Genomic DNA, 11,936 nt, shown 5'->3' on the forward strand with positions numbered 1-11,936 from the left:
CGCACCTGTTTGTGTCAAGAACTGCAATGCTGCTGGGATTTTCTTTTTGAAGACACTGTAAGTGCAATACAATACGGTAAAATACAATGCATGATTACAATACAGGTGGAAGATGAATGATTGCCATCCCCATGAGTTTACCACCCTACTTCAGGTCATGGATGAGGCATGCAATCCAGATAACCGATGTGAAATGGCTAGCTAGTTAGCGGGGTGCGCGCTAATAGCGTTTCAATCGGTGACGTCTCTCGCTCTGAGACCTTGAAGTAGTTGTTCCCCTTGCTCTACAAGGCAGTTGTAGATGTGTGCAGAGGGTCCCTGGTTCGATGCCCAGTTAGGGGCGAGGAGAGGGACGGAAGCTATACTGTTATATTGGTGCCGTGACCCGGATCACTGGTTGCTGCGGAAAAGGAGGAAGTCAAAAGGGGGGTGAGTGTAACCGATGTGAAATGACAAAAATACATTTTACTATTACTTAATCTGACTGTACTGTAGCATATTACATTTGAAAAATATATCTTGCATTGTTTTCTATTGGATTAACTGGTTGTTAAAGCAACTGAAGATATCATTATGCTGTGTTTTGGTGATCATGGTATTTCAAAGTAAACATATATTTTGGATCAATGGTTATGTGGTGAATGACTACCTTCCAGTGCATGCATTATAACATTGGCTGAAATAGTACTCACACATAACTATTTAATGTTTCTAAATGATTTCTTTATTCAGACGAAGGGTACTGCAATGGGATCCCCCATGGCTCCTAACTATGCTAATTTGTATGTGGGTTACATGGAGAAACAGTCTATTTTCAATCCTCTCAAAAATGTTTTCTTGCCTAACATCATTATTTGGAAACGGTATATAGATGATATTTTTGTTCTATGGAGGGGTGATGCAAAACAGCTCCAGGCATTCCATGCTTTTCTTAACTCCTGTTCTGAACATTTGAGATTCACTATGCAATCTGATACACGTCAAATTAGTTTTCTTGATCTTCTGATCTTGTGTGAGGATAATGTTCTATACACTGATATTCACAGGAAACCTACTGATCGTAACAGTTTGTTGAGGGCTGATAGTTGTCACCCACTTCCCTTGAAAAATAGTTTGCCCTACAGCCAATTCTGTCGAATCAAAAGAATTTGCAAAAAAAATCAATCAGATTTTGACAGAAATATGGCTGAGACGCAAAGAAAGTTCAAGGAGATGGGGTACAAAAATGATCAGATTAATATTGCCATTGAGAAAATTCAAAATAAAACGAGACATGACCTTTTTCAGGGGCAGTCTCGCAAAAAGACGCATTCTTGCATTCTAGCTACCCGCTATTCAAAGCGCTCTGAACAAATTAAGGGAATCGTTCACAAACATTGGCACATTCTAAAATCCGATGATAGTCTCGGTAATGTGTTTTCGGACCTTCCCTTGGTCGTATTTTCGTGGGGCAGAAATCTCAGAGACCAATTGGTACACTCTGATTTACCACCCCAAGATATTCCTGAACAATGTCTAATTGCGCCCCTACTGGATGGAAATTACAAGTGTAATGGCTGTGCTCAATGCAATGGAACTTATAAATGCAGATCCTTCAAACACCCACAAACAGGGAAATCGATCCCAATCAAAGGTGTTATTACGTGCACCACTAAGGCAGTTATTTATCTTATAACTTAAAAAGTACGTATCTCAGAGCATCGTAGCACCATTAGGTGCAAAAACTTGACTTACCCAGTTGCGGCTCACTTTTTAGAGGCAGGCCACTCGATTTCGTCTCTGCGTTATATTGGCATCGAACATATCACCCTCCCTAGGAGAGCGGGTGACCTTGATAATTTATTGTTAAAACGAGAGGCTGCCTGGATCTTTAACTTAAAGACCCTTGCTCCCTTCGGTCTCAACGTAGACTTTGATCTGAAGCCATTCCTGTGATTGTTGTGACTTTGCCATTGTAATTGTTTGTAAGCTTGTGTAGTCTAAAATGAATCTATGATCGTATGCTATCCATTTGTTTTTTTGTATACTGCTCTTTGTATGCCATTTTAATATTTGAGAATTAACCAATGATATTAGGCCACTCTTGGCCATGATTACAGACACCTGTGTGTCTTTTGACACTATATAAACGAGTCATCCCGCAGTGTTTGTGATTACACCCTGATGAAGACAGCTTGGCTGTCCAAAACGTTGGTAATTACATTTTTGCATCTGAGCTCCTAGAGTGTGCGGCTCTCCTTTAATTTTAAGTTTTCTGCTCCGCTAGCCAGCACCTCGCCTAAATAGGTCAATAGGTGTGCGTTTCTTTTTCTTCTAGACTATGTGGTGAATGATGTCTCCTAACAAAATGAATTGGAGTTTTGTACTAAGAGTATTGAAAATTCACCACATACTTGTGAAAATAGCACCAAAGCGACAAAGAAACAGTATCCATTTGTATGGTGCATTTGATATGAAAATGCACTCACTGTTATGTGAGGGTTAGGCCTATCTATCTAAACACATTAACCTGCTGTATTCGAACAGAGTCCAACTGAACAAGACTGAGTAGTTCTGGAGAGAAAACCTGCTATTAATAGTCATTTTAAAAGTGCAGGGGTTTGCTGTGTCAGGCTGTACTGAATGTGTGTGTGTGGAAAGGAATGGACTAGAAGCACAATAGCCAGAGGGATAGAAAACAGCAAGGGGTAGAGAGATAGTCCAAATGTTCCACAAAGCTGTTTAAGAAACTGCAGCATCAAAGGAAAGGCTGACAGAAAAGCTCATATAATTCTCAGCCTCAATTACCTTAGGTTAGGCTTCAGCAATAAATGAGTGGTGAAATTCTCAAACAAATTCTCTATTCCTATAAGTGCCGTGTGCCTCGCGGTCATAATTCGAACACCTTATTTTATTCACCTGGCTTCAATATCTACATGCTCCAGTTTAAACATTTTATTGTTGAATTTTACCCCCCTTTTCGTGGTATCCAATTGTTAGTAGTTACTATCTTGTCTCATCGCTACAACTCCCGTACGGGCTCGGGAGAGACGAAGGTCGAGAGCCATGCGTCCTCCGAAACACAACCCAACCAAGCCGCACTGCTTCTTAACACAACACGCATCCAACCCGGAAGCCAGCAGCACCAATATGTCGGAGGAAACACCGTGTACCTGGCCCCCTTGGTTAGCGCGCACTGCGCCCGGCCCGCCACAGGAGTCGCGAGTGCACGATGAGACAAGGATATCCCTACCGGCCAAACCCTCCCTAACCCGGACGACGCTAGGCCAATTATGCGTCGCTCCATGGACCTCCCGGTCGCGGCCGGCTGCGACAGAGCCTGGGCTCGAACCCAGAGTCTCTGGTGGCACAGCTAGCACTGCGATGCAGTGCCTTAGACCACTGCGCCACCCGGGAGGCCCTTCCAGTTTAGTTTAACCTTTATTTAACTAGGCAAGTAAGTTAAGAACAAATTCTTATTTACAATGACGGCCAACCCCGGCCAAACCCTAACCCGGACGATGCTGATGCCAATTGTGTGCCACCCTATAGGACTCCCAATCACGTCCAGTTGTGATACAGCCTGGAATCGAACCAGGGTCTGTAGTGACGCCTCTAGCAGTGAGATGCAGTGCCTTATAGCGCTGCGCCACATATTCACAGCAGTTCTAAGTCATTGCATTTATCAGGAGCTGAATATATCTCTTTGTTTTTAATCCCTTCTCGTTCCTAAGCTGAATCTCCAGACCATTTGGGTGTGACCTGCCCCTGTCGCCTGACCCCTCCCTTCTAGCCACTGCGACCCCTCTCTGCTTCTCCATGTTTACTTTGTGGTGAGAGATGGGAGAGATGCTCTTCTCTGTGACCCTCCATCACCTCCTTCTGGCAGAGGTTTGTCTCTGCGTCTACAGCACCCCAGTCCCGCCCCTCCATGACTACGCACCCTCCACACAGGACAGTGGCTGTGATGGACAAGCTGGAGAGCCAATGGAGGGAGAGCCCTGTTTAACACCAGCAACACCTGCCAGTGTCATATCAACAAGTGTCCAATCTGGGCCCTCTGATCCTGGCAGACTGTCCTATGGGATGGCAGAACACATGACTGGCAGCTGGACTGACCTATCAGAGAATGTAGGAGCAGTGGGAGGCACTGGCCCAGATGTGGACGGAAGCGAACCAGGGGGGATAGAGCCAGTGACGCAGGTAGGAAACAGGGACAGTCATGGACGAGGAGTGGCTGGGGCTGAGAGCCAGGGGAGGGAGGCTAAGACGGGGGCTGCCTCTGAGAGCTTGTTTGAGGGGAAGGAGACTCACAGACAGCCTGCAGAAGCTCCAGAACTCTACACAGACAAAGAGATGAGAGAAGGGCCCGAAGAGAAAACCATGGAGAATGTACCTATTACCACCACTGGGGCAATGTTAGCTTCCATAGGAGAGAAGCAGGGGGTGACAGTGGCCATGAATACATCTAGAGCTGCTTTACATGATGCCTCCGCAGCAGCCAGAGCCCCAGAGCCAGACAGCCAGTCAGGGACGCACCCAGCTGGGGAGAGGAGAGACCTCATCCTAGAAGAGAGGCCAGACCTCCATGGAGGAGAGGAGGGGGAACTCAGACAGAGCTTGACCGACGTCGGAGCTCCTCTTCTGGGCCAGGAGACAGAGATGACCAGACCAAGCTCCTTATCTCCCCAAAGCATCCTTAAACATTCACCTTTGACCTCCATCCCTCCGTCAGTATGGGGATCCAGAGGAGAAGCTTCATTGCTGCCCCCTAGTGGTCTAGAGGCCACCGGCTCTGCCACTCCGTGGCACCAAGATGGAGAGACAGCGCCTGCTCTCTCAAACCCCTCCCTGGCCGACCTTGGACCGGCCCTGACAGGATCCTCCAGACAGGATGACCCTGACAGCCTCTGGACTGAACCACTGCAGCGAAATGAGGGTGAGTATGCATTATGCTATGTTCCAATTAGTACATACTGGATATTTTAAAGAGCCACTGGGGGCCACCTGGAGTTAATCTACTCTACAGTTGCACTTGATATTCTCTTTTGAGTTTTCACATTCCCACACAGACTTTCTCTGCCTCACAACAAGGTAAGGTGCTGCTCTGGCTGTTATTGTGTCACACCATAGAAATCCATTACATGGGTTCAGTGGCAGAGAACCGTATTTTTCTGCGTTTCGCGCCAGGTTTCATGAGGTTTCATTCAAAAGAGAAGGGGAAATGAAAGTGACACGTCTAGCAGCAGAGATCTCCTTTGATGATCAGGGTGACACGGGAGAGGCGTCCCTTTGGTTTTCCACGCTTCACTTTGAACCATAGCAGGCAGGGACCCAGGGAAGCAGTCTAATTATTTTCTATTTCTGACTGTGGAAATAAACCCACATGACTGCCAGCAGACAGCAGTGACAAGGACTGTAATACAAGTCTCTGGGGGATTCACTCAGCCTCCGTCTCTCTCTCTCTTCCTCACACAACATCCGTATTTATTCCTTCCCTCTCTGTGCTCCTCCCTCACCCTCTTGCTCTATCCCTCCCTCCCTCCCTCTGAGCGGAACAGTAAATACCTAGGCAGGGTCAGCCAGGCAGGTTATTACTGTGTGATGCAGTAGACTAGTGGATTAGAGGAGTCTGTCTGAGCCAATATGTACAGTGCATTCGGAAAGATTTCAGACCCCTCCCCTTTTCCACATTTTGTTACGTTACAGCCTTATTCTAGAATGGATAAAATAAAATAAATCTATACACAATACCCCATAATGACCAAGCGAAAACAGGTTTTTAGAAATGTTTGCAAATGTATCTTATTTTCATAAGTATTCAGACCCTTTGCTATGAGACTCGAAATTGAGCTCAGGTACAATGTAGAAAATAATGAAAGTAAAGAAAAGCCCTGAATAAGGAGGTATATCCAAACTTGACTGGTACTGTAAGTATTCAGACTCTTTGCTATGAGACTCGAAGTTGAACTCAGGTGCATCCTGTTTCCATTGATGATCCTTGAGATGTTTCAACAACTTGATTGGAGTCCACCTGTGGTAAATTCAATTGATTGGACATGATTTTGAAAAGCACCCACCTGTCTATATAAGGTCCCACAGTTGACAGTGCATGTCAGAGCAAAAACCAAGCCATGAGGTCGAAGGAATTGTCCATAGAGGTCCGAGACAGGATTGTGTCAAGGCACAGATCTGGGTAAGAGTACCAAAACATTTCTGCAGTATTGAAGGTCCCCAAGAACACAATGGCATCCATCATTCTAAAATGGAAGAAGTTTAGAACCACCAAGACTCTTCCTAGAGCTGGCTGCCCGGCCAAGGAGAAGGGCCTTGGTCAGGGAGGTAACCAAGAACCCGATGGTCACTCTGACAGAGCTCCAGAATTCCTCTATGTAGATGGGAGAAGTTCCAGAAGAACAACCATCTCTGCAGCACGCCACCAATCAGGCCTTTATGGTAGATGTGACCAGACGGAAGACACTCCTTAGTAAAGGCACATGACAGCGCGTGTGGAGTTGGCCAAAAGGCACCTAAAGGACTCTCAGACCATGAGAAACAAGATTCTCTGGTCTGATGAAACCAAGATTGAACTCTTTGGCCTGAATGCTAAGCGTCACGTCTGGAGGAAACCTGGCACCATCCTTATGGTGAAGCATTGTGGTGGCAAAATCATGATATGGAGATGTTTTTCAGCGGCAGGGACTGGGAGACTAGTCAGGATCGAGGGAAAGATAAACAGAGCAAAGTACAAAGAGATCCTTGATGAAAACCTGCTCCAGAGCGCTCAGGACCTCAGACTTGGACGAAGGTTCACCTTCCAACTGGACAACGACCCTAAGCATACAGCCAAGACAACGCAGGAGTGGCTTCGGGACAAGTCCTGAGTGGCCCAGCCAGAACTCGGACTTGAACCCGATCTAACATCTCTAGAGAGACCTGAAAATAGCTGTGCAGCGACGCTCCCCATCCAACCTGACAGAGCTTGAGAGGATCTGGGAGAAACTCCCCAAATACAGGTGTGCCAAGCTTGTAGCGTCATACCCAAGAAGACTCAAGGCTGTAATCTCTGCCAAAGGTGCCTCAACAAAGTATTGAGTATAGGATCTGAATACTTATGTAAATGTGATATGTGTTTAGTTTAAGCAGCTTTTGCTTTGTCATTATGGGGTATTGTGTGTAGATTTATTTATTTTTAATCCATTTTAGAACAAGGCTGTAACGTAACAAAATGTGGAAAAAGTCAAGGGGTCTGAATACATTCCGAATGCACTGTACATGCCGGAAAGAGATGCAGAAAGAAACATTTAGATTGAACCTTCATCAGCTCTATAGAAAAGTAGGTGAGTAAATCAAAAGTTACTGTATAAGAATAACCTGTCCCAGAAAGCTGCACTGATCATGAATACCATATGGTGGATTCTATCCATGGTTATGATATGTGATTTATGCATTTTTATTTTATTCTGTCAGAGCAGTTAGAATGTAGTTGAGAACTGGAATCAGAGTTGTGGGCCAAAACTGATCTACTGTCACCAGTACACATTCCACAATGTTTCTAGCCACAAGCTGATCTCTTGCAGTCACTAAACCAGTAGGAATTGCCTATGGACAATCAGTGAGTCCTGACCCAACATCTTTTGGTGTATGTGTGTGTGTATTTTACTAACAGCCATGGATGCCAGTGCCCCTCCCTTGCAGGACGCGGCCACAGAGGGCACGATGTCCTCGGAGGACCTCCCCCTCATCTTCGAGCCCTTTGATGTCACACCCGAAGGGGCGGGGGTAGCAGCGGCCACTCTCTCGCCTGACAACTCACAGCCGTCTGTCGCCATGGTTACCACGGGGATGCTGCTGTCAGAGGCGGATCTCGACCAGGTGGTCACTGCGGATACAGATGACACAGGGCCATCCCGTGTCCCATCCCCAGTGCTACCAGATTGGACGTCGCCATGGCAGACATCCGGGGCTGAGATCGCTGAGCCCATCAGCCCCTCTGGTTCACCCATAGACCCGCCCCCTTCAGAGGCAGAACAGCTAGTACACCAGTCTGACACAGGTGAGACTTCATTCTTCCACACTCTTCCATTTGTCCGCTTCATCTTTTCACCATATTGCTTACAGTCATCCGATCTGTTCAGATCTAGAAGTTTCTAGAATAGTGTCTAAAGCAGGGATAGGCAACTAGATTCAGCCACGGGACGATTTTTGTTAGGGTGAATGGCCAGAAAATAATAATAATTTTACACAGCAAATTGACCACAGTTAAGCCCAAAAATAGATTGTATTTGAATATAAAAATAATTTCACAACTTCATTACATTGAGACATGATCACGTCTCTTCTTTTTTTTTCTTTTTTTTTTTACAAAAGGGATAGGTGTTTATGTTAGACTTCACTATATCTACTATAATGATCCCGCTGTGATGATTATATTTAGATGGCGGTGAGACCACACAGAACCCAGAGGAAACCCCGCCAACATCCGAACCCAATCCTATAAGCACCACCTCCCAGCAGATCACCAAGACAACCAAACTGCCTGCAGCCAAATCAGGTCTGGAGGAACTGGAGTCTGAAGGTAGGAGTCACAGTAATACACACACATAATACACAAATGTACACATTGTTTTCACAGTGTAAGGATGAAAGTTCAAATTTACAGGAAGTTGCATTGGTTGTTTTCCTTCCTTCCTGTAGAGGAGCCAGAGGAGGATGAGGAGGATGAGAACACGGAGGAGTCAGAGGAAGAGGACAGCGAAGAGGACCTGAATGAGACCCCCATCCCAGCCCCCACCCGACCTCCCTACAGCCTCATCCCCCCACCCCCTGTCTGGGTGCAGCGCAATCAGGGCCTGAGTGAGAGGATACTCCAAAAAACACACACACATGCGTTCATGCACATGTAAAACTGACTTTGGCTCTTTGTGGTCGATCAAATATGAGGTCAATATTTTCAATTAGGAAAGAAGTGTAATTGAAATAGTGGGTAAAAATCCATTGTGTAAGTATAATTGAACTGGTGGGTAAAAATCCCTTGTGTGGATTCAATGTGCTTCAAAGCCACTCTTCTTTTTCAGTGCGTAGATGGGTGGAACTGATCAGAGAAAAGGTAAGACTGCCCCCTAATGGTATTTTTTAAATTAGGATCACTATTAGCTAATGCTAAAGGAGCAGCTACTCTTCCTGGGGTCCACACAAAACGACATAATACATAACATTTATAGACAAGTACAGCACAGAACTATAGTACATACTGTACACTGAAAATAAGAATAGTCTGCCTCATACATTTATGCCTTAGCATTCCATGCATCATTCACTCATAACAGCAATAATGACGCCATTCATTTTCCCATATATTGCAATCCTTTGCTCAACTATTACAAGTGCTTTGTCTAAACAGGTTCTGATATCCTAATCTCACAGCTTCCTTGAATCCTGATTTCCTAATCTCAGAGCACTAGTTGTTCTGTAAACACCAGAGAATTTCGCAACATCAGGAACCATCCGTGTCCTTGGTTCTTCCATTTGACATCAATACTATGCCTCGTGTGATTCGTAGATGCCTCTGAATGCAAGTGCAACACACGAAAACCAAAACGCAATAACCGCGTGCTCATTAATTCCTGCTCAATTCCTCTGGCATGAACAGAGCCACATATCGTATGGAGTTGCACCTACAGTACAGTAAATTTCACCCCTGCTATGTTCCTCTGACGTGGACGTAGCAACCTTGACTCGTATGGAGTTGCACCGCATTCAGCTAAATTCCCCTGATGGAACCGTACTTACCTCCATTATAAAATAAAGGCTAGAACGTGTGGTCCTTCAGACCGTTTGGCTACTTAGTTTAGTTAGTCAGAAAAACATGTAATAGATCTACTGAAAGAGTTGTCTCTAGGACACTACTCTTTGTCTAGTCTGTCTCTCCTGTGTGTGGCCCCTCTTTCACCCATGCCCCAACCATGTCCCCTCTCCCTCCAGGCAGGGTATGTGTCTGGGATGTTGGCCCCGGTGGGCATTGGCATCGCAGGGGCCCTGCTTATCGTTGGGGCCCTCTACAGCATCAGGATGATCCACCGTAAGAGGAACAGCTTCAAACACCAGCGCAGGAGGAAGGTCAGACACACTGAGGTTAATAGGAATACGGTTACTAGCGCTACGCTATCAAATAAGGATCCACAAATCAGCTTACGGTAGAAATTGGCATTAACAGTCTAAAGTGGCTTCCTTACCTCATCTCCTCACCTTCATCTGCACTGATTGGAGTTTCTTTCACATCAGTGCAGATGAGGAAAGGAGACGGAGAGGAAGAGACTTTGGACTTATTGAGCTGTATACAACCTTTACCACCATGTAATGAATGTCCTGACTTTTGGGTTTTGCCATCTGTCCGTTTCATCTCCAGCAACCCAGGGAGCCAAGCAGCAACGGGCAGGACCAAGCCATGCTATTGGCTGACAGCTCCGAGGACGAGTTCTGATCCCTCCCACAGCCCTGTGCATCACATCTCCATGACTACCACATCGCCAATCACTATGGGCCGCCTGGCTATGAGACAATGGGGGAAGTGGGAGTACTACTGACAGACTGATGGGTTTTTGACATGTAAAACATGGTTGAATGTTTGCACACCTACGTAGTTACAGGTGCACAGAGGGAAAATTATAGAACATTTTAAGAGACTCCAGGCTATTGACATTCTTGTATGATCCACAACGTGTTGATCGCAAACCAGTTTGAGATCCTTTTTAAACACACACTGCATAAAGGGATGTCAGTGTGCTGATGCCTCTTCTTTCTTTAAACGACTGGCTCTGTAATTAAAACGCACCTACATGGCATACAATAGGCTCTCAGTTTATAAACTTAGCAGGGTTACATTTCAATAGTCTAAAGTGGCTTCCTCTCCTTGTCTCCTTTCCTACATTTAGGAAGCCATTTTAGGAAGGAAGCCACTTCAGACTATAGAGATCCACTTACGATTGCCACATACTATATTGTTCATAGCACATCATAGACACTGAAAAAAAACAACAACATAAGCTCTCGGCACCAGTTTCATTAAGTAAATATGTATTGAAAATACTGACAGCGGTTCTTTGATTCAACCTTGTCGATTGTTGAAGGCCTGTCCTCATCCTACTTTGAAAGCATGCAGCAGGAACCAGCTCTCTGTGTGTGTGTACAGTATACTGATATTTTTCCTCTTGTTGCTCCTCCTGACAACGTTAGGTTTTTCCTCCAGTGCATGGCAAGCAACCTTTTTCATAACTGTATATACAAGGCTAATACTTAATAATCTCTATATCATTTCCCATTTAAAAGCCCAAGTCATTTCATCCACATCCATGCTGACTGATTTGTAAAGGGAGACCACTTGTATTTTTCACTCAGCTTCTGTCCTGTACTGTTGTTTCTCCAAACAGTGTAGCAATAGAATGTTCTTAATTTGCACTGGTACCTGAAAGGACAGCAGGTTGACGTTTGTCATGAATCTTGCCCTTGAGGCAGAACGGAGCCATTTCCGCTAGATGGGCCAGCTTCAAAGTCAAAATTGGCTAGTGTAAAAATGTATGAAAACAAAACGTAGCTTTAGATTTAAGGTTAGGCATTAGGGTTAGCAGTGTGGTTAAGGTTAGGTTAAAAATCTGATTTTAGGACTTTGTGGCTGTGCCAGCTAGTGACCACTCTGTAAAGCTGCCTCAAGAACAAGATTCATGACGAAAAGAGCCTATCAGCCCCTCTGATGCTTTCCACTATAGCGTTGATGCCATTGGGATCCAAATTCATCTCTTCATTTAGTTCTATGGTTGATGCATCTAAACTGTCTGCCTTTAAGCACTAATTATCACAAAGGTGTTTCCAAAAATCAAATTCAATGTATTTAAGTAATCTTGCATTGTTATAGTAGTCACTCATTTCAAGTCTGTGAAATGTGTCATTTCGTGTGACCG

The 11,936-nt window shown here is 45.1% G+C and overlaps 1 protein-coding gene across 1 annotated transcript; it reads left to right on the forward strand.

Annotated features, from left to right (window-relative positions):
- The first annotated feature begins 3,819 nt into the window (after positions 1-3,819).
- Positions 3,820-10,462, forward strand: LOC120023937 (armadillo-like helical domain-containing protein 4). The gene is made up of 6 exons (XM_038968040.1): positions 3,820-4,918; positions 7,649-8,035; positions 8,417-8,557; positions 9,708-9,763; positions 9,964-10,098; positions 10,388-10,462. Exons 1-6 carry the CDS (start codon positions 3,820-3,822, stop codon positions 10,460-10,462), a joined length of 1,893 nt encoding a protein of 630 aa, XP_038823968.1.
- The last annotated feature ends 1,474 nt before the right edge of the window (positions 10,463-11,936 follow it).

Source organism: Salvelinus namaycush, chromosome 29 (assembly GCF_016432855.1).
Source record: "Salvelinus namaycush isolate Seneca chromosome 29, SaNama_1.0, whole genome shotgun sequence".
Taxonomy (NCBI): Eukaryota; Metazoa; Chordata; class Actinopteri; order Salmoniformes; family Salmonidae; genus Salvelinus; species Salvelinus namaycush.

What these genes read in the sequence shown, in the direction of transcription:
- LOC120023937 (XM_038968040.1), top strand. Translation starts at nt 3,820, where the DNA reads ATGGGAGAGATGCTCTTCTCTGTGACCCTCCATCACCTCCTTCTGGCA. An exon ending in GGAGGAACTGGAGTCTGAAG is followed by an intron (nt 8,558 to 9,707) that starts GTAGGAGTCACA and finishes ACGTGGACGTAG; the next exon opens with CAACCTTGACTCGTATGGAG. An exon ending in AACACCAGCGCAGGAGGAAG is followed by an intron (nt 10,099 to 10,387) that starts GTCAGACACACT and finishes TTTCATCTCCAG; the next exon opens with CAACCCAGGGAGCCAAGCAG.